General features: G+C 43.2%; 4 protein-coding genes and 1 long non-coding RNA gene across 9 annotated transcripts in view; 2 read left to right on the top strand and 3 right to left on the bottom strand.

The window, feature by feature from the left end:
* Window positions 1–8: 8 nt before the first annotated feature.
* On the bottom strand, window positions 9–1,773 carry LOC105694460. 2 transcript variants are annotated; one of them, XM_012415147.2, is made up of 6 exons: window positions 1,712–1,773; window positions 1,552–1,658; window positions 1,257–1,355; window positions 907–1,181; window positions 626–841; window positions 9–450 (listed from the first exon to the last, which is right to left on the bottom strand). In XM_012415147.2, exons 2-6 carry the CDS (start codon window positions 1,592–1,594, stop codon window positions 178–180), a joined length of 906 nt encoding a protein of 301 aa, XP_012270570.1. In that variant the 5' UTR covers window positions 1,595–1,658; window positions 1,712–1,773; the 3' UTR covers window positions 9–177. The 2 variants fall into 2 exon arrangements, with proteins under 2 accessions (XP_012270570.1, XP_012270571.1); XM_012415148.2 differs by lacking the exons at window positions 1,552–1,658; window positions 1,712–1,773 and adding an exon at window positions 1,477–1,529.
* Window positions 1,774–2,506: 733 nt separating this feature from the next.
* On the top strand, window positions 2,507–4,963 carry LOC105694456 (spermatogenesis-associated protein 6). Of its 2 annotated transcripts, XM_012415140.2 has the most exons (8): window positions 2,507–2,641; window positions 2,894–3,253; window positions 3,362–3,481; window positions 3,595–3,695; window positions 3,783–4,004; window positions 4,077–4,190; window positions 4,261–4,335; window positions 4,418–4,963. In XM_012415140.2, the coding sequence occupies exons 1-8, from the start codon at window positions 2,594–2,596 to the stop codon at window positions 4,557–4,559; spliced, it is 1,182 nt and encodes a 393-aa protein (XP_012270563.1). In that variant the 5' UTR covers window positions 2,507–2,593; the 3' UTR covers window positions 4,560–4,963. The 2 variants fall into 2 exon arrangements, with proteins under 2 accessions (XP_012270563.1, XP_023290711.1); XM_023434943.1 differs by having other exon boundaries at window positions 3,783–4,190.
* On the bottom strand, window positions 3,172–3,911 carry LOC105694461. Its single transcript, XR_001103528.1, has 3 exons — window positions 3,773–3,911; window positions 3,400–3,510; window positions 3,172–3,303 (listed from the first exon to the last, which is right to left on the bottom strand). It is a non-coding gene; the product is annotated as an uncharacterized LOC105694461 (long non-coding RNA).
* A 3-nt stretch (window positions 4,964–4,966) lies between the features above and the next one.
* Window positions 4,967–8,267, bottom strand: LOC105694450 (nitric oxide-associated protein 1). The gene is made up of 5 exons (XM_012415121.1): window positions 6,441–8,267; window positions 5,932–6,228; window positions 5,552–5,870; window positions 5,255–5,475; window positions 4,967–5,172 (listed from the first exon to the last, which is right to left on the bottom strand). The coding sequence occupies exons 1-5, from the start codon at window positions 7,756–7,758 to the stop codon at window positions 4,991–4,993; spliced, it is 2,337 nt and encodes a 778-aa protein (XP_012270544.1). The 5' UTR covers window positions 7,759–8,267; the 3' UTR covers window positions 4,967–4,990.
* A 115-nt stretch (window positions 8,268–8,382) lies between these two features.
* The window catches only part of LOC105694454 (MAP kinase-interacting serine/threonine-protein kinase 1), a 52,649-nt gene continuing 36,959 nt past the window's right edge, over window positions 8,383–24,072 (top strand). For 2 of the 3 annotated variants that reach the window (XM_023434942.1, XM_012415133.1), the window contains exon 1: window positions 8,383–8,454. In XM_023434942.1, the coding sequence (XP_023290710.1) occupies window positions 8,437–8,454 (18 nt within the window). In that variant the 5' untranslated portion in view covers window positions 8,383–8,436. Of the gene's footprint in view, window positions 8,455–8,953; window positions 9,062–24,072 lie in introns of those variants that run through there. The other variant, XM_012415135.2, reaches the window with a different exon arrangement.

The raw sequence follows: 24,072 nt of genomic DNA, 5'->3' as shown, positions 1-24,072 counted from the left end.
TTATAAATCTTATTCAACCATAGTTCATTTAAGTATCAGTCGTTTCGGTAATACCGATGGTTAAACTATTTAATGTGCAGTGTTTACTGTAATTACAGTATCCTACAGTCATGTTAGGAAAAATATCTAATTAATGATACTGACAATATTTTATAATATGAATGTTGAACGTGACCATCAAAGCTGAAAGTCTTGAACCACCATTGAAAACAATAGATTTCCCATGTCCAAAATGTCTTGAACTTGTATTTCGATTAAATTAGAAAGCTTCAGTACAAGATTTTTTATTGCCTTCTTTTCTAAACAAAGAAAAAATGTAGAACCAAGTACGATCGAAGCACTGAGAAATAGCATATTAGTTTCCAAAGCTGCATAGTTTTTCTTATCGAGATAAGTCATTGATATCCGACCATGTACGTTCATTTGCAAGTGAGTGTACAGTTGTTCGTGCTGAAAATACCATATACCGTGTTATTTGTTAATTATAAATACAAATGGATCTACGATTCAATGATATGTTTTATTTTAATAAACATGATGTTGGCAACAAATTTTTTGTTTCGAGTCAAGAAATAATTTAAATTACGTTAAGTATGAAATATTTTATAAAATTCAATATACAAACCTGCAGGAAGGCCAAATCTAATAAATGAATGGAAATATTAAATATTTCTGGTGTTTGTGTGAGGTCTGTAGCAGCAAGAAGAACCTCTATATAGTGTAACGGGGTAAATAATGGTATTTGAAAACCTACTGTTTTGAATACTTTGAACTCAGAGTTGAAAATCATATTATGAGTGTATGTACATGTTGGAGCGATACAACGTAACATACACAGGACCTGTTTTTTAAATAAATCATATTACACTTAATATCGACCAAATATGCTACATATTTTTTATGTACCTGAGAGATTCCTAAAGCTTTTGAAGGCGAATCCATTTTGCTGGCAAGTTGTATACAGGACATGAGGCATAATTTTGCTTGACTCGATACTTTGCTGCAAGTCTGTACCCATGAAATTTCCTTTAGTCCATTCTCCACTTCAGCCATGTATATTTCATTGAAATGGTTATGCATGAATTTGTCGTACAGATACACTGCTAAATATCTAGCGTTAGGACCAAGTTCAAAATGTGACGTTATTATGAAAATTGCTTTCACAACGGGCATCGGTACGGCTGTAAAATGTAAAATGTTGAAAAAATAATTTTTTGTTACCATTCCTTAATTTACAGAGAAGTATTATAAGTTACCCATGAATGGAAGGTAGAAATCATTTGAATTTTTGATTGCTTCTTGTTGCTCTTTATTTTTAATGTAAATATGTTGCACCCACTCTTGAACGAGGTCTTCTATAAATTCATATTAAAAAAAATACAGGTAACAATTAAATTAACTAATTTGCTAATAAAGTTAGTTAGCGTACTCAGAAATGTTCACGAGCAAACATGTTAAATTTAAGTCATTACATACATGGATTTAAGCGAACCACCCACCCACTGAATGTGACCGGCTTAAAATATAAATTTCTATGAATATTCTGCAAACCTATATTTGCTGTATCAAAATCCAAGTTGAATATCGATTCCATGATGAGATCGACGAACTGTTTTTGTGTACACTTCAAGAGCACGTGCTCGCACCGGGAATCGATTCTGTAATTTGAATCTAATGAAAATGCTGAAAGTGAGCATCTGCGATTTTGTACCTTTCACTGTAACGAAAATGTGAGAAACTTCGCGTGAGACTAGTCAACGAGATCTCGAACCGAGTCACAGATAGAGACGTGTTGTTCTGTGTTGCCCTCGGTGGAACAAGCAGGCGGCTCACGCACTTGCTCCCGATGGAGACCTAACTCATGAATTTAATTTATTTCTGAGTCGGGCCGCCATTTGGGGTAAGCGCGCAAGCCGCCCGTAGTCTCCATAGCAAAGTTTATTCCCTTCAAATTGACCTTTCGAACGAGGGGCTGCGATTTTTTTCAGAGGAGATACAGGGTTTGAAGTTTTTTAAGAGGTCCGGGTAAAATCCATTTAATTGCAAATAAACCACGTGTCATAAATCCAATACATGAATAAATATTATCTTCAATGTTAAGGCACATACTCATACCTCACTTTCGGGGTTAAAATACGTTTATTACACATTTATATATTTGTTAATGCTAAAAGCGAGATACGAATTCCTAATTTCTATCAAGAATTTAAACGAAATTATTTCATTGTGGATAAGAGATATGCGACGCAGAAATCTATACGCCGTCTTCAACGAGGTCGTCGAGGACGTAATGTTATAGGGCCGTGTAAAAATAAAATTCGATAGACCTGTTGTACCCTGGTATCCAAGCAACGAGGGTCTTAAACCCGAGCCGTCAAAATGGCGTGTCGCTACAAGGGCCCTTAGGATTGCCGCCTGGACACCTCGACGTGTACCATTTGGCACAACGAAAAGGATTGCATTCCGGTGCAAGGACACCAGAGTAAATTCCCAGTGGCCCAGCACCGGAGGATGGGGCTGTTACTTCTAAATTCTCGCGAGAAATTAGCGAGTGGATCGTCGAGTTCGCGAGCGAACCGTCATTCCCCGAGACATGGCGAGAAGAGGCTTCTGCGTGAAGATTGAACTCGACCTGCACGCCGTGAGTAATATTAAAACGTCAACTAAAACATCAATTACTTTCTTTCGAACAAACAATTCAGGGAGAGGATATTTTCTGTCCTGACGCGCCAAGTTAAACTTTGCGAATAATGTGCGCACTGAGAAAAAAATAGTCGCGAAATAGACGCCCTAAAAGGGATATAATTTACAACTACAGAGAGAAAGAATAACTTTACAAATTGTAACCGGACAAACTGTAGTACACGAATGTTTAATATATTAATCTTTTCAGATCACTTGTCCCGGCGTCTGGCTGTGTCCCAATGGAAAAGTGGCGCTGCAGATTAACACCCTGGACTCCTTCATCGAATCGCATCGGATCTCGCCTGTCTTTCCGTTACTGTTCCACGACCGGTTCACGTTTAAGAAGGTCTTCGCGAATGTCGCCTCTCTGGCGGAATTGCAGCGCAGTTTGGAAGAGGAGTTCCTGTACGCCGAGCTGATCCAGTGGTCGGCACCGACGAGCCACGCCGTGATCCTGGCGACTTTCGAGACCAACCTGGGCGACGTCCTGTATCCGGCACCTTGCTTCAAAGGCTTGTTGGCAGGAGTAGACGTGGACCTCTTAATGGAACCGACCAAATACTTCCCGGTGATTTCAAATTTCACTGTCCTTTAGTCCATAATTTTAACGAAGGTTCTCTGAAACAAAGACATTGATTATTCGCATTCATGGGAATAATGTCCGTTACGTTGACAGGGCATCCTGGCTCCGAAAATTGAGGTGTCTACGCGTACTGTCATTGAAGAAGTCGTAGGAGTATCCGACATTGGCATAACTGGATCACGCATCGTCAATCCGAAAGTCATAAATTCTAAGGTATGTCTATCTCGAAGACGTCGTTAGATCTGTAAAGACAGGACTTTCATTATTCGTTCGCATCCACAGCTTGTTACGTGAATTAATGAATATATGAATTCATTTCGTTGTAGAATTCGTGCAGCTTGCAGAGAAAGCGACCCGCGAAAGGGATCATCAGGCAGCGGAAAGTTTGCCACAGTCAAGGGAAGAGCAAATCCCAGGTCAGCCGACCGTGAGTATTTTCGCAATGTAGAGTAAATAGGGTAGTCATGGAGTAAATGATTACTGATTGTACAATTTATCGCATACCGGTCGACAGTTGCCGGCAGAGAGCCGTTTCCTTGGAAGTCGATCAATCCTGTTCACCTTACGCATCTTATACGGCGAATCACCAAGCTCAAACCGAGCCCGAGAGGTGTTATCACGTTGCGAGGCAAAGATCGAAATGCACTTGTCCACCTCCTTCGCCCCAGAGAACATCGGAACACTCCGGGATTTGCCGAACCGCTCACGCCTTTGACGAGTGTCTGGTTTGCTCGAAGTATAAACATTATTTCTCCGGGGCGTGCGGGGAGCGAAACGACGTTGACAAGTGCAAAGGCAATTTCTCCAGGTCTGGTGGATGTGCGATCGTTAATCGGAACTCGATTTCGGAAAAGGACTCCGGTATATGTCCTCATCGACCGAACAGCGCCCCGAGTCCTCGAGAGGATTCTTCCTTGTCCATGTAAGGGTATAGAGAAATTTAAATTCTACTTAGAGAGTTTAAGCCTTAACAAAATTTACTATTATTCTAGCATGAAAGCAAAGATGAGACAACTGCAGCGAACTAAGGCTAGACTGGCTTATCTGAGTAGACACAGCTGCGAAGGGTAAGTAAAATTCAATAAGTTGAATGGATTAATTTAACGAGATTAAGGTTGATTAATTTTGCAAGTGCTGTCCCAATTTTAGGGATTTTGATTACGATCTCTACTGTGGCCATAGCCAAGATCAAGGCAGTAGACAAGGGTTCTATAAAAATTTAGAGAAATTTTATAAGAGGATGTACAAACAGGCGAAGCTACGCGCGGAGGAAATCGACTACACGACTTGAGCTGTGATGATATTTATCGATCAAATAGGGTGATTCATTTGTCTGGTATTCTTTTTTGTCTCCGCTGAAGATCAGACTGGGAAGAAAACTTCGGTTTGTATTTTGACGGTCTCCTGCATGTCATCTGTGAATGATAATTTGTATCTTCTTTACGCTTGGACGGCGGAAGAGTATCGCAATCGTTAAATGTACTTAAAAATATTGACACTGTATGACGTTTAACCTCAAAGGAATTAATTATTGTACGTTAATATTCGCGAGATAACATTTTCCTTTCTGGTAAAATATCTGGAGTTCACGGCAATGTTAATAAACCAACTGATCGAAGTCATAGAATTGTATAAACCTTTTTCGCAAGGCAGTAAATTATTTACGTACGAAATGAGCTCTCGAGGCACCTCAAAATATGGTGTTCATGGATGAATTTTTATTCATGGTTTTCTATAAACTCGCCATCCGTGTTTATACACTGGAGATGACTTTCTTCTAGCACCTCGTAGTATTACTGATTTTCTTAGAAGCGCAGGAGATCTGAGATATATTCCTCTCCCCTCTGGTGTCCACGCTTTTAACGTAACTCGTTGGGAATAATCAGGTGTAATAGCAATCCAGCCTAAAGATCGAATCCATAATTTAATTTCTCATTTAATTTAATTTCTATTCAAAGATATAAATGGTTTGAAAAAAATTCTCACCTGCACTAGACAATAATACATCTGCAGCCGATTCTCGAAGGTCTATTCCTGTCACTGTGAGATCTTTGGGTGCTAAGTCTGGCCAGATTTTTAATCGTTCGGGATCATTGATAGGAATAACCAATGCATCAGGCACTGGTAATAATTCTTTATAAATATCATTAGCATTAGCAGTGTAACAGATATTTATGGGAAGAGTATTGTTGGCGAACACTGTGCACCTAGACAGAAAGATATATATTTAATTTATATAAGTTATTAGCCACAACAAAAAAGTATAACGATTACTATACAGACCTTATAAATGGACCGCCATCTACGTAATCCAATCTTCCAAGCCCAGCAAGAAATAATGTTTGGCCTGGTTTTAGAAGGAATGTTCTAGGAGAAATGATGCTAGTTGGCAACATTTGCATAAGTTCGTCCGTTGTTAATAGATGTATTACTTGATCAGGCTGAACAGTCCCTGGTGTGTCGTAACACCATCGACTCAAAGCATAAATACTCTGTTTTTCATTTATACCTCTGGTGGTCATATTTTCTCTATAAGGTTCTACTGCAAATGCATCTGCATTTTGTAATACACGTTTTGGCCGAAAAGTTCTACCAACATCCCCTAAAAAAAGAAATATCTTTGTAACAATGATTAACGTATTTTTAATACAGTAATGTAATACCTTGTAGTGTTGCGTAGTCTAGATTCTTTGACTCTATGAACTGCAATCTTCTGTAAGATTCCTCTGCATGTTTAAATTTTGCTAAAGACGTAAGTCTCATTGTTCGTTTATACAGTCTCCAATCTAATGGATTGAGGATAGGGAATTTTAACAAGTTTAAAGTGGTTCCTGGCCATGGAGATATCGTCGCTCGTTGTACAAGGTCAATAGCCTGTACTTTGCAGTAGTCCGATTGTATTAAGGCGTTAAAAAGAGAAGACTTCCCAACATTAGTGCACCCAACTAGGTAAACATCTCCTGAAATTGTGAAATGTTTCAATAGAGTACTATAACGGTTTGAATAATTATTGTATAAACATTGTAAGATTAATTTTCAAAATGCATCTGCTTTTATCCTGATCTTAAAAAATAATTGAGTAAACTTCAATGTCACAATATTTTTATTCCGTAATAGAACATTTATCTAACTTTGTATGCAAAATGAAATGAAAAATATATTTGCACTATACCGGTATATTCCCATATTTTGTGAAGCTTATTTATGAGTTCTTCTATTCCGTAACCAGTCTTTGCTGATATCAGTGCAATGTGTTTTATATTTGCTTTATTAATTCCTATATTCTTCATGGATTGCACTATACATTTTTTAACATGTTCCAAACAGTTGGGTGAATCGCGAGGTAACAGATCTACTTTGTTTCCTACTACGAAGATTGGAGTTTTGTGACCAATAATTGACACTATGTCAGGCCATATACTACAGGGAAAATCCATCAGATCGATCATCAAAATTACAGCAGTTTTCTTTCCTTTTATTACCTTTAATAAATTAGGGTATTCCTCTGGAGATACTTTAACGTCTAGTGCTATGTTATAATTTTTCATGAAATGACATCGTTGACATGTTATACTTCGAAGGACATTCTTACTTTGTCCCTTAAACAGTTCAGATGGTATATAACCAGGAATCGCAATATCCTTACAATGTAGTAATGCACCACATCCACCACAAGGTACAGAACTAACTTTTGATTTTGGATCAGGAGTTCCATAATTTAATCCACATGAACCATCACTATCCATAGGTTCCACGTAATGATCATAATCACTTAGCCAATCATCCGGTGCCATTGATGCATCATCCATTAGACGTTCTCGTAAGGTATGAGCAATTGCAGCAGTGCGACCATTTTTCATCTTATTACTCTTTGTATTTTCTACATCCGTTAATTCTAAATATTTTTCATAAAGTATTTTGTATTTTTTGTTCAAAGGAGACGAATCGTCATGTTTTTGTAGGCCTTCCGGTTCAATAGGTGCCTCAACAGGCTCTATGGTCTGATATTGGTCAGAAGTTGCATAGGGCATATGAACTGGTTTTGCATTATCGTTACTCGATGGAACAGTAACTGTCTCGTCAAATGCACTTTTTAGGGGAACGTTGATATCACCACCAGTCATATTTTCTAACGTTACACTTAACACAGGCTTATACCGTAACTCTTGCAATTTCTTTTTTTCTTTTTCTGCTCGTAGTCTATTTAGAAATGCCTTATTCTGTCGAAACCCAAACTTAAGTTTCTTACTTTCCACGTAATCACTGTACAATAATTTGTCCTTTATTCTTTCCACTCTAGGATCTAATTCATGAACAAGAAATTCTGAATCCCTTTCAACTTTCCTTGCAGTAGAATAATGCAAAACTCGCGAAGTTCTCTCATTATTGGTCTGACATAACCTCAACTCATTTTGCAGTTTCGATGTATTGCACTTGCATCTACCGGAGTAGCATTGCGCAATACGTAAACCTTTTCTAATAAACAACATCGTTTATGTTGATTGTTATCACGCAAACGCTAATAATTTAGTCATCTTAAGAATAGTACGATCGAAACGTTTACACATAACCTCACGTAATACCGGCCAGAAATTCTGAGAGCAGACGACACGAGTCACTCTGACATCGGAAAAATCGAAGTTAACGAACGCACCTCAATCGATATCCAAGAGTCGATTACTCTCGCTACATCCAGAGATGAGATGCTACATCACTCCTCAACTTTAAGTTTCTGTTTATCATTAATAAATTTAAAAAAAATGCGTGAATCGGTAATTATATCACTTTTGACAAACGAATATCTTCTTAACTAATATCCAACGAGTATTATTAATACATGTTTAAAGAACAATCTCGATAAACAATTACTGCTATCGCATTTTATGGATCACGTGGTTGAACGGCCCGAAAGCCCGCCATTATGAAAAATACAATGGGGTTTCAGTTGCGCAGGAGAAATTCATTGGAAAACCCCTAACAAAAGAAGGAAATGCGACAGACACAGTGTTTAACGCGATAACGATCGGGAGTAATTTGCAGTAATTTGATGTTTCGTTAACGAGCGGTTGCGATTCGATTTCACGACTGATCGAATATCGAGAGTCGCGCGGGAGCGCCCAGATCGTTACGTGGGGTGAGGTGTGCGATGAGTATCCGTGTGCGTCGAAATGGCCGGCCCGGAAAAGGTGAGTTATTTCATGGTAATTTTGCGAAAAGTAGGCAGAAGTGCGTCTCTCTGCCGAGGGTGCATGCATAAAGAGGCCAAGGTCACTGGATAACCGCGTCGGGAGAACCTGGGAAGCCAAAGTTTCTTAAAAAAAAAATACGGAGTAACCGCATGTGCTCGGCGGCCATCTTGTAATTGCGTCTTGTTTACGGTGGCGACCGCGTGCCTCGGAACGGTCCATTTGCGCGGAGGGCGGAGGTAAGGGGACCGGTTGAGAGTCTCGCTACTTCTCGCGTATATGCCGCTACCTGCATAGGGAGTGCGAGAGAGACCTCGGTCTCCAGGCGAGTTGGGTGGGGATGGCGATGAGGCAGTTTCCAGTGACCCGATCTGACCGCGTTGACTCATAGTTTTCGCGGGAAGCAATTCTCGTGCAGATGCAACGTTTATGATGCAAATGTTTATTCAGTCGAAGGAACGCCGTTTACGACCGGGAAGGAAAACATTATTCCTGGGTGAGAACCTAAGTAAACGGTGTTACATTAGTGCGAACCGCGGCGTGACGCCGGTCGGCCATCTTGCATGTGTATACACGAGGCGTCGCCGCGTCTCACGAGTGGAGTTGGGTAAGTAAAATATCCTAGGTAATTTACGTATCTTCTTACAATAAATTGCTAGGTATCTTACGTCGCGAAATTTGTACGGAACGTAAATTATTTGAAAACGGAACTGTATGCATTTATTTAACGCGTTAACTTTAAAGTTCGTTATAAATAAAATACGAACACGACATAATTTGGTTTCTTAAACATCGGGAAGAGAAATTTCAGTTGAATTAAATACCACTTTCGTAGGCAGTTCGCGAATCGGTGCAATCCTTAGGGGATTCGAGCCACTTCGGAGGCTGGACTTGAAACGCAACGATTCCTTGCAGTACCTCGAGTACCCTGGCAATAAACTACAATTAGAAGGCAGCGAACGAAACGTTCCACCCCCTTGACGCATACGGGGACGGTTGCTGGAGGAAAAGGTGGACATTTTGAAAAATGAAAAGTGAAAGTCCCGGTGGGTCGAGCGCTCCCTACACTCCGCGCTCCTTAACGCTCCTTTATTTATTTATACCCGAAGTAAGTTTATCGATGCATCTCCCGGTTATTGATTTTGCGGCATCTGCCATTCGGGAAGGTATGAAACGGAGGGAGTGATTTCTTTCTCCTATTTTGCAACACGAATGGAGCATAAGTCGCTTCATTAGCAGTCGATCGGCACTCGTGGGACCAACGTAAATAAATTCCCGAGCTCCTCTGCTGCGTGTTTCGAATATACCCGGCTGATAAGTCGGCTCCTTCTATTTTTGCCGCCACGCTGGCATGGGAATCCGGTCTTAACTATCTGGAAAATGTACAAGAAGTAAAAGAAAAAACACGGGATAACGCCGGTAAAACAAGGAAGAGCCTACATTTCGGTACTAACTTTAGACCGTCCTCCCGAGCCAAGACGTGAAATATTTTCGCAAGTTTCCCCACGACCTGCGTTCTTTGTCTCCCTGTAACTCTTATATCGGTTCGTCGAAAGTCTTGCGACCCTGATAACTCAATTTTCAACTCTATATATATTTTTCTCAGTGAATTTCGACTGTGGTCCATGATGCACACTTCACTTCTATTTATGATCATCAATGCTCATCCATCGTGCAGTTTTTTTTTTCTCTGCAATTCTGTGAAAAATTTAAAAAATGAAAATACAATGTCTCGCAAGACTTTCTACTCTTTTTTTTTATTCGCTTTAAATATTAATAATTAAATGAAGGAACGACGCAATCCTCCTAACGAGAATATTTACGCAAATTATCTCGATACCAATTCGAAGCTGCTCTGTGATCATGTCCCGTAGTTTTATTTATGCAAAAATCCGCCCATTGCGGTGTATGTGCGCATCGTGCACCTAGATTTCTCATAACGGCGTTGACATTATTTATCATACGCGAGCGAGCCTCCGTTATGACCGGCGATAATTTATGACGCGTAGATCGAACGAGGCGATTGACACGAAAATCAGCGGTTAGGGTGCCCGCGGTTAATGATAAATAACTGTGCACTGCAAAAGTAAGGAATCGCCAGGTAACGGCAGAGGGAAATTAACGAGGCCACACACGCTCCTATTATCGGCGATTTCCTCAATTAAGATATCGCCAGGAGAAATTCCGAATGCAGTTGCAAAACGCCTTAGGTGTTGCATCAGATGGTTAATGGTTAAACGCGCGTGCGAGCGTATCGTACTTTTCGCCGAGTTTCGTATCTGCGACGTTAATTGACCCCCTTTTTAACGATGAACTTCCGAGGGTATCGCGATTTGCGCAGCGGAATGGCTGTTCACCTTTAAGTCGACTTGTATTTTTTTCTTTCCTCGCCCTGGAAGCCGAATTTCGAGTATTTTAGATGCCTGTATGAAATCGATTCTTACGTCGAGGAAAGAAAAAAAAAAATTCACGGTTGAGGGTATTATATCCAACTTGTGCCAGAAGAATTTCAACGACCCTGGCCGCGCAAATTATTCAGATATTTCGTCATCCTTTCTCGGAGAAATTCCGGAAAAATTAATATCCGTCGAGTTTTGATGCAGTTCGTTTACGTTGATTTTGTTTCGTCGAATTTTCCGACCTTACCCGCCGATTGAACGGCTCGAGCTTGGCCTCTGGCAAAATCGAGCCCCCAACGAAATAGGTAACCTAATTTAATCTCGGACTTCGAGTTACGTGCAAGCTGAGGTTCCGTACCCGTCCCTGACCTACATACGAGCTTCGGTACTACGACTTACGCTCTATACGCTGAGACGAAAAGAAAAAATTCTCCTGGATGGGAGGAATATCTGTTTGAACGGTGTTTGGGCTACGACTTTTCTGCGATGCCTCCCCTCTCCACCCCTTATCTGTGCAAAGAGCGCTACGCTGTCCCCTTCGGGTTTTTCCGGACCGACTCGGGTCCTTTCGTAATTTGCCCCGAGTTTTCAATCCTGCGGGGAGAGTCCTCGGACGCGTTTCGACGTGTCAATTATAAAATGAAATTTCGAGATATTTTAGTGCCGAGTTTTGGCCGGGCGAGCGAGGAACTGCGAATAAAGCCGGCAAGGTGAAGTGACATCGTCCAGCGTATCCGTGAAGCTTCGGACTGAAAAATCATCGAAAAGGTTTAAATCATTTTTGTCGTTTTCGATTCCCACCCGAGGCTATGATCGCTTCGTACTTTCGTCAAACAAACTCAAGGATGCTTTCCTCTTCCAAGCATCCTCGAGGTTGTTCCATAATTCCGATTTATTCGAGGGGAATAATTATTTATTCGCGTTAACAAAATATTTCTTTGGGTCAATGACATTTATTTCGCGGGATAGCCTAGGCGGAATTTGTCCGACGGGCCTCGTAAAAATGTGAGCTAGGACCTTATCGGGACTCGCCGGATTAAATTAAGGTGTTTATCTCGTCGATGTCCGATTTCGTAATAATTCCCTAGCAAGGTGAAATTTCGGGGAAATGAAATCACGGGACGTTCGATCGGCTTTCTGCGCAGTTCGATGCTCGGAGTTGCCTATTTCGTCTCGGCTCGATTTTGCCAGAGGTCGGTTGCTCAATCCTTAGGAATAGGTCGCGACTCTCGTCGCATTATCGGTCGTCAAAACAAATAATAAATAAATCATTATCTGACATTTAGCCCCCTGGTTACGTAAGGGTGATAGGTCCCTCCGGCGCGAGCGAAGGTGCGAAAAGGCGACGTTCTAACAGAAAGTGACTCACGTTTCGTCAGATTGGTTTTCTGTTTCATTTCGGAATTAATTTCGTCAGGCCATGAGTAATTTCAACGACAAATAATTAATCCCTGTTACGCGTCATCCGAGTTATTTCTTCTTTTTTTTTCGTGAAGCAAAGTCGAGTCGTTCGAGCACGGAACTTTTTAATTAAAATACAGATACGTACCAACATTCATTTATGCGCTTTTAATTATACATTTTATATTTTCCATTTCACTGGTAAAGTATATTATGGATGTTCGGAGTAGGTCCCGGAAATGTTCTCCGAATCCTTTTTGGAGCGTTCCGAGGAAAGGGCGGGAAAGGGTTTGGCCCTTTCTTTGGCTTCTCAAAAATTGAAACGGATCCCTATCCGGTTAAATTGATCCCCGGCGTACCTGCGTGTCGCGATTTAAACTCGGTTTAACCATAATTGACGCGCTGGAAATAACTCGCCAGCCTTCGGCGGTATGTGTCGCGGATCACGTAGCTCGGCTCGGCGACCCTCGACTTTGTTTATGGAAAGCCTCCGCTCAAAGGATTGCTATTATCGGGGTAAACATGGAAAACTCTAATAGGGCCTCGATCATTTCCCTCGGGATTAAATCAGGGATATCGCGACGTTTATATTCGACGCTCAAAAAAATCAGTCCCCAGTATTTTCTTTTTACGTGTTACTCTCAGATTCAAACGTTATAATCCGATCTGATGCGGGAAAGATAGATGATATTCTTTCTCCTTGTTTAACAGAGGCGGTTTGAACGGAAATTCTCGATGAAATCGGCTTAATGTCTAATGGTTGGAAAAGCGTGTATGTAAGCCCCAGTATTATCTTTTTACATGTTACTTTCAGATTCAAACGTTATAATCCGACCCGATGCGGGAAAGATAGATGATATTCTTTCTCCTTGTTTAACAGAGGCGGTTTGAACGGAAATTCTCGATGAAATCGGCACAATGTCTAATGGTCGGAAAAGCGGCTCCCAACCGCGGTAGTTTCTTCCGTTATTTTTGCTTTATATTTTCGTTATGTCTCCTTTTTTCTTTTCTTTTCGATTATGGTGCTACACCCACTGGGACGATTCGTGGGACTTGCATTCGATGCGCCGGTTTGACGTCACGTCGACAAATAACTCGTCTCGATTAGAATCATGACCGGAGGCTGTATTTACCGCGGCGGTTTTCCAGAGCCGGTCACGTGTTCGCGGACGCGCCGCCAGGGGCGCTGCGCGCGCACGATCGCGGACCCGCGCACCTACGTCGCATTTCGGATATTTATCGGCTCGGGCTCGACGATAAATCCCAAGTTTCGCCTCGAAAGGGACGAACAATGGCGATCGAGATTTACCGCGCGACCCGGTAGAAAGCGACTCCAATAACGGCGGTGCCGTGTCGCGTCTATCTCAAGCCCGGTAGTCCGGGTCTCGTATTAATCACGAGCCACCGACGCGGTTGCGCCTCGCGCTCTATTCCCGGCTATCCCAGCTTTTATCTATTTTCTGGCCCGGACGCGTTATTCCGAGGATTTTTCCTCCTGCCGTTTAGGACCGCGGACACCGTGCGTGCTCCACTTCGAGATGGGGCGCTTAACCGGCTGACTCATTGTCGGAGCTGCTCCGCTTTGAGGTTAGGTCCGTGGACCTAAGAAGAAGAAGGGGTGCTTGACGCCAGGGGGAGGACTAGGGCAGTCATCTCTCGTTGTTCGTTTTTTAATTTATTAAGGTGATATGAAAGTGCCATTCCGAACGTCAAAATATCTATTAAACCTTCCTCCAAAGAATTTTTCGCACCGAAGAATTTCAAACTTGAGCACGTGATTGCTGGGAGCCGAACGAAAATTCATGTTTTTTTTTTTTTTTATATGGTTCTCCGGGATTAATCATTTTTTCATCGAAGAATGAATTTTCCCGAGTTTCCATTTTGAATTGGTTTTTTCATTTAAAATTGTTCAATTTGAAAATTATCCCGAGAGACCGATTAATTAATTAATGCAGTACCTGCGATCGGCTTCGAGGTTAACGAAGGCACGTGCCTATAGCGACGTATTTTTGGAAGCCCGGCCCAATTTCGTTATCGCGATTTGGCCGCGTTACGTAATCTCTCGGCTCTTCGCGCGCGTTTACGTGGCGTCGCACCGAAAGCCTTGAATCCGCCGTTAAGTGCGTACCCGGCTCTCCGCAAAACCGTGCGGGGTTCTCCGCGTTGTTTTTCCTAGTCGGAATGCATCGCGATGGATATATTCCGTAGCCCCGTTGTAAAATTCGGCGTTTTGTACATGGCTACGACGGATATATTTTATCGCGATCGGTTATCTCCCTAATCCAGAATCGATTGCGATCGGCGATTATGCGGATATCGAGCGTTATCGGGGTTAGCCGGCGTCTCGGCGGCCATTTTGGTCCCGCCAATTTTGCCGAGGAATTTGAACTTAAGGCGACACGAAAGGGTCATTTTCTACATCATTCCAAACGTGTTAAAGATTCAGATTATTCGGCCCACCCAGTTTGGAGAAAAGCTTTATCAATATTTTCGCGTGTTGATGTATATATAATGAGTGATCCTTTCATGTCGCTTTAAACGGTGAACAGTCGCGTCCCATGGTACATTTATTTATTCCTCCCACTAAAAAGCGATGTCTGCCCATACGTAGTCTAAGGTTCTATGTTTACTCGTACCCAACGCACATGCGGTGCTTTCGGGTTTACCCCTTCCCCTGCGATTCAACGTCTAGATAATGTACGTGGTCTATGGATGAGAACCGCTACGACCTATCGCCGGTACTCGCCCCATGTCACGTGCCCATCGCCGGGGAGGTAAACAAGCGTCCGCGTAAATGTTGTCACTACTTTCTCACGACCGAAGGAAGGAATACCGCGCGGTCGCGCTTTATAGGTTAGGTGACCGTCTCCTGGCTTCGAGGCGCGTAATTATAGAGCTGCGCGCGCACGTGAGTCGAGGCGCACGCGAGTTGCGAGCAGAAGTGGAGTCTAGTGTTCGATTGAGTCGAATCGATCGATCGGATATTTATCTCGGGCCGATCGGATCTTATCGACTCTGGCCGGCTCTGACCGGTTTCTACGCGAAATTTTCTTTCGTAACCTCGCGAGCTTATCTCCTTAAAACAATTATCGCCGATCGCGAGGGGTATTAGTACGGAGGGTATCGACTGTCATTCGCGGATACGAGGGACGGGCACTTGTGTCTATTGCGATTTAAACGCCACACGGTGGAAGGAAAAAAATATTATCGAACCATTTTTATTTATTTATTTATTTTTTTTTTTAAGGAGGGTATACGTCATCGCGATTTAAACAATGTCCCTACACGTAGCCACTTTAAAGTGATTTAAAGACGATGACCGGGGTTTAGGTTGAAACCCTACCTCGGCGGTCTTATTACGGCGTCACCTTCAACCTACTTTTAAGGTTGCGCAGGTCCAGGAGGGCAACGCGTCATTCCTTGCATGCATTAACTCGGGTATCCTCGTATGCGCCCTCCACGTATACGGACCCGATCGCTTCGAGCCTCGTTTAAGTCGCTTTTGTCGTAACGCTCGCCGTAACTGACCTCACTCAACGTTCCCCGTCTTTCGCGATTACTCGGTGATGCCGCGATTACGCGCCCGACCAATCACGGAAAACCTTGACTGTCCATTAACCGCGTCGCTCAATTATTCCCCGCGATTTGCGCGTCCAAGAGCTCCGCGCAAAATGGGGAAAAAAAAAAAAGAAACTCGCTTTATTTTTATTTATTTATTTTTTTTTTTCGGTGAAAAGCCTTTAGAGGAGGAGAGCGTTGATTCGCAGGATCGTTGGAAGTAGCTCATCTTTCGATTAAAGTTGATACTCCACTTCTTAAAATGACGAGTGACGAAGAGATAAGGTAACGAGACGGGAGATCGTAAATTGCGCGAATCGGGAGAATCCTTGACTGGCCATTATTCTCCCAATTACCGAGCATAGGTAATTGCGAACGCCTCCGGATTTCTGAGCCAGCTGCGACTGGATAAAGGAATTCCGAAACGTAGACGAATGATCTCGACGATAATTTTAGTCACCTTGGGTACATGTCACTGTTCGTGAAATTTCAGCGGAGGAACGTTTGCATTTTTTTTTTATTTTTTTTTTTCGCCGTACACGACTCGCCGAGGCAACTTGAACTCCACTTTTCTTTCCGCTTGGAACGCTAATACCTCGGTGTGAATATTAATCGACGTACCGTGTACGTTACGGCACGGGGTTTCGAGTACTTCCTACATACCAAGAGGCCACGTATAGCTCGAGACGAAAATCAATTCGACCTGTGTGGAATCAACGCATGTCCCTGCGTGAACGTTATGTTCAATTGTACGAGAATTGATATGCTTACAATGCTCGAATCGCCCTCATCGGCCATTCTCTGACGTCGAGACGCGTATGTAAGCTTGCAAGGTTACGCGCTTTGTATGAACAAACATGCTCGACGATGAGCCGCTCATTCCGAAAGTTCTTCCTCCTCGTACCTCGAATCGCCGTAACGACTTATCGCGCGATCATGATTTATCCGGACACCTTAGTTCTAGTAATTAATTCCACATTATTTGTTAGTCCGGAAGGACGTTTCGTTGGAGTGAACCGAGTCTCAGCTGACCAAAGAGAAAATGGCCTCCATTCTGCCAAATATTTTCCTGCTCGTACGTTCTCTCCTAGTTTCCGGGAAAATTCCGCTGGCGTATTTGAAGGCATTTCCGGGGCTTACTTTAAGTTGGAATTTGCGGGATCGAGGTCTCCTCGTAGGAGGAAAGAAGTCTCTTCGGGAAAAATGAGAGGCGACATCAGGGTCGGATCTTCCGGCGAATGGGACCCTCGTTGGTTGACTTCCGGTTCTCTCCAGCTCGGAGATCTACCCGATATCCGTGGAAATGTGCTCTAAGAAAGAAAATCAGTTGATCGAAACAAATGTATATAATTCCCTGAATCACGTGTAATTGCCAGAAACGATTACTTTGTTGAGTAGAAAAAATGTACGCCTCAACATAATTTTGTTTGCCCTGTCTGACATTTTGATTCCAGGATTTTCTTGTCGCAATGATTATATCTTTGAGTCGTATATTTTTATTCTTTATCATATATTTTTAACGTATATATATTTCTATGCAAGGAGTCTTTTCGATTACGTTTCCACGAAGCCGGCGTTTTGTCTGCTCCTGGACTCCCACGACGGCGAGTCGGCCTGGAAATAAAAGAAAAAGGGAAGAAGAGCATTTCCAGGGAGTCGCTCCTTTTCGGACGCGACAAACTACGACGACGACGGGGTGGAGGTCTTCTCGTTCCCGGGGGTCATCCGGGACTTCCCCGAGAAAAAGTCTCTCCTCTCCCTCGACGTCGAACGCGAAAATAAAGTCCGTCCGTTAATCGCGGCTGAAGAGCAGTCGGCGCTTTTCAAAGGCAGAAAGCAGCTTCTCCGTGGCAATTTTGAGATCCATTATTATTATTTTTTTTTTAACTTGTTTCAGGTTATTTATTAACTCGCAAAAGAGAATGCCTATACCGAGGAAAAAAAAATATTACTTGCCTGAAACAAATATATATTATTCTTTGAATTATATATATAATTGCAAGAAACAATTATTTCATAGAGGAAAAGAAATTGACGTTGATTTAAAATAATTTCGTTTATTCAGTCTGACATTTCTTTGGACTCATTGCATTGCAGCATTTTGACGTCGCAATGAAAAAAATGAAAATTAATGGGTTCCGAAATCCGAAATATTAATATGTTGTCCTTCATTGTTCGAAATTTTTTCTCAACCCGCTCGTATCCTCTCGTCGAGGGGTCCTGGCAGGTTTTCGATCCTTCGTTCGATGCAATTAATGGGGAAAAAATTCGGAATGTTTACACGGCAGGAATTTTTTAGTCGACTCGAGCTGGGAAAATGTCTCTGCTGCGCTCTCAAGCGTTTTCCGCTTTTTCAGGGCTTTACGCGTTTCCGGCAGTTTTGCCCTTAATTTTCCTCGGTTTTCCGTCGACATGGTCGGCGCGTCCCGTAGGTGCCCCGAGCCTTCCGCTTAACGTTTTCCATTTCACGGCTGGTTTCCGTTTTATCGCCGGTTTCCGTTTCGCCGATCCGAGCGGAGTCGCTTCGAGATGTTTCGCCTCTTCGCGCCTTCGAGGCGTGATTGCACGTTTCCCTCGCCTTTTCTTTTCTTTTTCCCCCCAGAAAGCCTTGTAATGGCGTCGTTTACTTTTCTGAAAATCGGAGAACTTTCCTGGTGCACTGAGAACAAAAAAAAAAATACTGCTTGACTCAAAGAAACATTGCTACGACAAAATCCTGCGATCAAACGCATCCGAAGAGGTGTCAGGAAGAGGGAAGAAAATTCGTTTAAATCGACGATATCGTTTTTCTTCTCAAGGAAATAATTGTTTCCGTAGACTAATCTTTTTTCCCACACTGAGAAAAAAAATTCATTGAACCAAATAGGCATTTCTTTGGTTCGATGAAATTTCTTTCTCAGGGCAATGCAGGATTAGACGCATCGGAGACCTCTTGATTGCCGGTGTTATTGGCTCTCTTTTATCTTTGGCGAAGTGTTACGTGACGGGGCTGGTATGTATGCCCATCACGATGTCTTCGTTAATATTTCTCGGAGCGTTCGGAAACAGGGTTTTTCGTTTTGCGACTCGCGATAGCGGCATGTAGCTGCGCTCAAACGATTCTTTCGAGACGTTCCGTCCTCACGCATGTTCTGCTCCTTAAGATGCACATGCGGAAGAAATGCAAAAAAAATAAAATAAAAAAAAAAAGAACGTAAACTCGGCGTACGCGAGATCGAATTTCGTCGTATCAAGTAAATTGATTCGAATGAAATCGAGAAACTCGCATTTGAACGGGATGAGTGCAAAAAAAGCGTGATATGAAAGGGTCATTCTGTATACATCGAAACGTCAAAGTATTTATGAACCATTTCTCCAAGCGGGTGCACCAAGCTTTGTAAATGAAATTTCATGATCTACTTTTATGGATATTTTTAATTGCCTAATTTTAGAGGATCGTTTACAATATCGTTACGCAATGGCGCCGATATCCATGTGCGTCACGGTGTCTCCTCGGGTCACTTGGATCGTCCAAAAACAACCACTGTTTGTGCTCTAAGCAGGGATAAGCCATGGCCTCTTTGCCAGATAATACCTTATCTTGGCACAGATCCATGATAAATGATTTTCGGACTAGTCCAATTACTTTTCCGACCGCGTCTGGATCCACCCGATGATCTATTCGGATCTTCCTCTCGTATCTTCCCGCACTTCATAGTAATGGAACACCTTATCACTTATCTCGGCGATCCTTATCTTTCCCGTGTTACGGATCGTTCGTGTCTATCCGATGGTATCGGCTGGATTATTAATAATTCCCGAGCGTTTGTCAGATGAGCGATTAAGAACCCTCTCGGAGGAGTCATTGCGATTACTCTCGGTGTCGGGATCGCGGGATGCAATCATCTGAGCAAACGTTTCCGTCGATACGATGCGTCGATACGATACGATGCAGGTGTATGCAAGGAGTGCATCCGCGTACAAAAAAAATGACATTTGCCCGTTTACCAGACAACGGCGTTGCCGATACATTTTTCATATCACGAGAGGAGAAATAGCATGACGTCGAATCGTAGATTGGAATACCCCTCGGTGTCCGTAATCCATTTTGTCGAATTGACCTAGGTCAGTTCCGCCCGACAGGAACACGGCCCGTTACGGCGAGAGAGGTCCTGTCATTTAAATCCACGTCCTTGTTTCCGCAAACCCCGAGGTCGCTATAACGGCGAATGCTCCTTATACGCGCAAAATGTAAATCCCCTTCGTTATCTCGCGGTCCTCAAAAGGAGAAATTTCAATTGGGGCGGATTTTCGTTTTTCTTTTTATTCTCCTTTTTTACGTTTAAATGGCTATGACGAATACATGAGATATAAAATATTCCTCGGGGGAAGGATAGGCTCGAATCGTCCATTCCATTTTGGCGATCTTTCGCTCGTAATCGCTGTAGAAGGTAGTCGAGATACCAATCTCTAAGAGATTCTTCTACTTGGCGGCAATTTGAAAATGGAGAAAATTTTTTTAATTTCTTCTTCTTTTTTTTCTTAAATTCTTGGATAAGGATCGAGGGAACATTCTCATAGCAAGTAGGATCTCTTGTTACGGTTGAGAATTATTCTTTGGTGTGTAGGAAGTGTCGATTTCCATGGGGCATTCCACCGGTCGCAGTTGATCGCCGGTCGTCACCCTGGAAGGTGGTCTCGGCTCGCATTCCCCGACGTGGAGGTCCCGGCAGGTCCAGCTCGGTTCTCGGCGCGCGATGGAATGGAAAGGGAAAGGAAGGATGGTCGAGCAATGGCGGCTCGGAATAATAAAGTCAAGGTTTCCCGCTGGCGTAACAGTGCGATGTACCTTACTCGACGGAGTTTATTGTACTCCGTCGAGCGTGGCCATTAAGCGCCCCTTTTTCGAGGCAACCTCACACGGGCTGGGCAGGCATTTGCAAAAGAATTCCTAAGGGAAAAAGGTCGCGGACCTCTTGACTACCTAACCAAGAAAATTGATGAAAATGATGATTTCCTTCGAGGGAGAGAAAAAAAAAAATCCTTGATTTCTCTGATCGCGATTAGTAGGATTATCTTAATTATTTGGATAAACAGCTCGTTTGAAAAATTGAATCGGCGAATTCGGGATTGATAAAAGAAACGAAAATCAGTGGATTAAAATCTATGTCTTTGATCTCGCGATTTAAATCATCTCGAGCCTGCCTCCGGCGGATTTTCTCGTTCCCTGAATATATTACAATTAAAATCCACTTTTTATCCGAAAGTCCGCTTAATTAGGGTCTCTAATTTCCCGTGAAATTCATCTCCCATTTATCTGCCTCCCTCCGCGTAGTAAGGGGTAATCGAGGATCAGCCGGAGATTTTTCGCAAGCGAGGCAAATCGGATCTCGCATCCTCGAGTCGTTTTTCTCGGGCGCTCGTTAAAGAAGACCGTTCAACGAGGCCAATCCCCATAAATGCGTTCTTTTTACCGGGGCCGCCATCTTGACTCGCGACTCGCTCTTGTTACGGCTTCCAAGTGGCAAGGCACGCGAGTCGCTGACCTTTGATTGGCCAGAGAGATGTCTCGACTGCGAGAGATGGAGAAACGCAATCGTTGCGCTTCCGATGATAGTCTCACGCCCTCCGTCTCGTGTGCGGAGATGCTGCGACCCCGGCGGAGATCGTGGATACGCGCGCCGAGAAAGTTATTTCTTTGAAAGAATAATTATTTAACTCAAATAAACTCGAATCGATCGGATGCAACGTTCATGCGGAATCGTGACAATTTCTTTGACCCAAGAAATTCCCGGGCCATTAAATCGATTTAATCTTTTGAGCGCTAAGCTTCTCGACGTAGGGACGAATTTCACCAGGGCGTGCAAGCGATATTCGACCAAACGTCCGACGCGCTTATGCGCTCACCGCTCAAAGGGTTAACCAAGACCCTTTGGTCGATCGCGACAAACGAAGAGGTCTCAAATTGTTTTTTTTTTTCGCGACCATGAGAATCATGACAATTTTTTTGACCCAAGTAATTCCCGGGCCATTAAATCGATTTAATCTTTTGAGCGCTAAGCTTCTCGACGTATGGACGAATTTCACCAGGGCGTGCAAGCGATATTCGACCAAACGTCCGACGCACTTATGCGCTCAGCGCTCAAAGGGTTAACCAAGACCCTTTGGTCGATCGCGACAAACGAGGAGGTCTCAAATTTTTTTTTTTTTTTTCGCGACCACGTTAACGCAGAAACAAAGCGATCCCGATGCGATCCGAACGTAACCAACTCTCTAGACCGTGAAACATCTTGCACAGTTATGAATAATTATCGCGACGCGTTCGGAGCTCGACTTCCGGCGAAGGCAGCGAGGCGACCGAGTCGCCGTCTCCTCGGGTCACTCAAGTTCATTGGCTCTTTTTCGAGCGAGTCGCCGGCGATTGGCCGGGCCCGCTCGCCGGAAGCTTGCGAAATCTCGCGGCGGCCGTGCACCCGTACTTTCCTTTGCCCAATCGGCGCCGGGTCACTGCCCGCGATCCCGCTCCCGCCCCGAGGCGCGGCAAATTCAAATCAAACGTTAACCCTTTAAGGGGACGTGAAAGTGACATCCGAAAGCTGAATCGTTCGTAAAACTTTTCTACGAACTGGATGTTTCAAATCATTTCATACTTCGAAACGTGAATATGGAGACCCTAAGGTAGGTCCTGAAACACGGGAAATTTCATTTTTTATAAACTATTCTTAAAATACCTATAAACAAATTTGAAAAGAATTGACATTTCATGAGTCTCAGGACCTTCCTTATATGCTCCCTATTCAAGAAAAGACGATTTTCATCTCGGGAGTAGCACGACACTTTCTCATCTGGAAGGCACACCCAAAGACGCCTCGTGCGTCATGGAATGTCCCTAAATTCCCCTCCCACGGTTTTTGGACATCCCTAGGGAACGCGATTCGTTCCCAGGGGTTACTCTCTTCCACGTGGTTCTAGTATTCCACCTTTTTCCTCCACTTGTTTTCTATTTTTATTTATCCTCCCCTGTGGTGGGAGATGCACGGAGGGCGTAACACGTGGCGGGAATTCCTTTACATAACGAGAGGGACCAAACGAATCGACTTCCTTTCTCTCGCAACTCGAGTACACGAGTACGTAGGTTGTAAGACCTCGTTGCTCCGGGCGGGGAGGTACGAAATTTTTCATTTTATTCCATTTGTTATTCCGGACTCGTGCGACTCATAGATTCGGGTCGAATGATGGTTTATTCGCCATTTTGGATGTATCGCCGTAAGTCACGTCGGTTTGGGAAAAATTGAAGAAGCGAGTCTGGAATGACCATTTCCGCGGGTTATATCTTCTTGCGGTTTTATCAACGTCGAGTGGAATTAATTGGATGCGATCGGACCAAACGGTGGGGGGTTAATTGTCGTTTTGGATTAATCTTTTTGCGCTCGCGCGTAATGCCTGTAAGAACACTTAATGCCTCGCGTGGTCGCATTTGCCTACACTTAAAACCGGGAAAAAAGAGAACATTCGTCCTTCCAGGCGGATCGGGGGAAAAGTCGAAACTGCGAAAACAAGGCGGTAATTTCTATTTTTGCGGAGTGCACGCTCCCATAAATCCGAGGTATAAAACACAGGGGCCTGATAAAGGTGGACCTGGAACACTTGCGCACCTGTGCCACCGGAATTTACATAAAATTCATTCCTCGACGAGGGCTTTATTACCTCTGCGTAATTCCGGGCTCTACTTATTTTCTCCTCGTAATCACTCGGCGGGAAACGGCGCTGATATCATGCAGGAAAAGAATTCACGGGCATAACGAGAAATTTCACCCGCCTCGACAAATGCGAACGCTTGAAAATGGACCCGGCATAATTTATCTCCAGAAATATATCCTGCTATATCGACAACGAAGAAATTGTTACTTCACCAGTGAAGTATCCATTCGACCGAAGAATACCTTTTTTTTTTTTTTTCTAGAAAGCGATTTTTTTTCTCTTGATTTTTATAACTCTTCGGTTTGGCAGCGAAGTAAAGCGCTCAACGAGCAAAAAGGCGTACATGTATCCCCCGCTAAAAAATGTTAAATTATTTATAACCACTCGAGTCCGTAAAAGCGTTCTTCCTCGCATGGCCATGAAAACTCGCTCCGTGTTTTTTTTTTTTTCTCTGTAAACGGGATATATTTCGATTCGGGGGAATTCTGCATTATTCACGAGAACGACGTCAAGGATGCCCGTTTCCTTTTCACTCGTGAATCATTTCGCGTTAATTTACAGAGGAGGGCTCTCGACTCCG

Source organism: Orussus abietinus, unplaced genomic scaffold (assembly GCF_000612105.2).
Source record: "Orussus abietinus isolate OABI.00-Male unplaced genomic scaffold, Oabi_2.0 scaffold20, whole genome shotgun sequence".
NCBI lineage: Eukaryota > Metazoa > Arthropoda > Insecta > Hymenoptera > Orussidae > Orussus > Orussus abietinus.
This window is presented reverse-complemented; position numbering and strand designations above follow the sequence as displayed.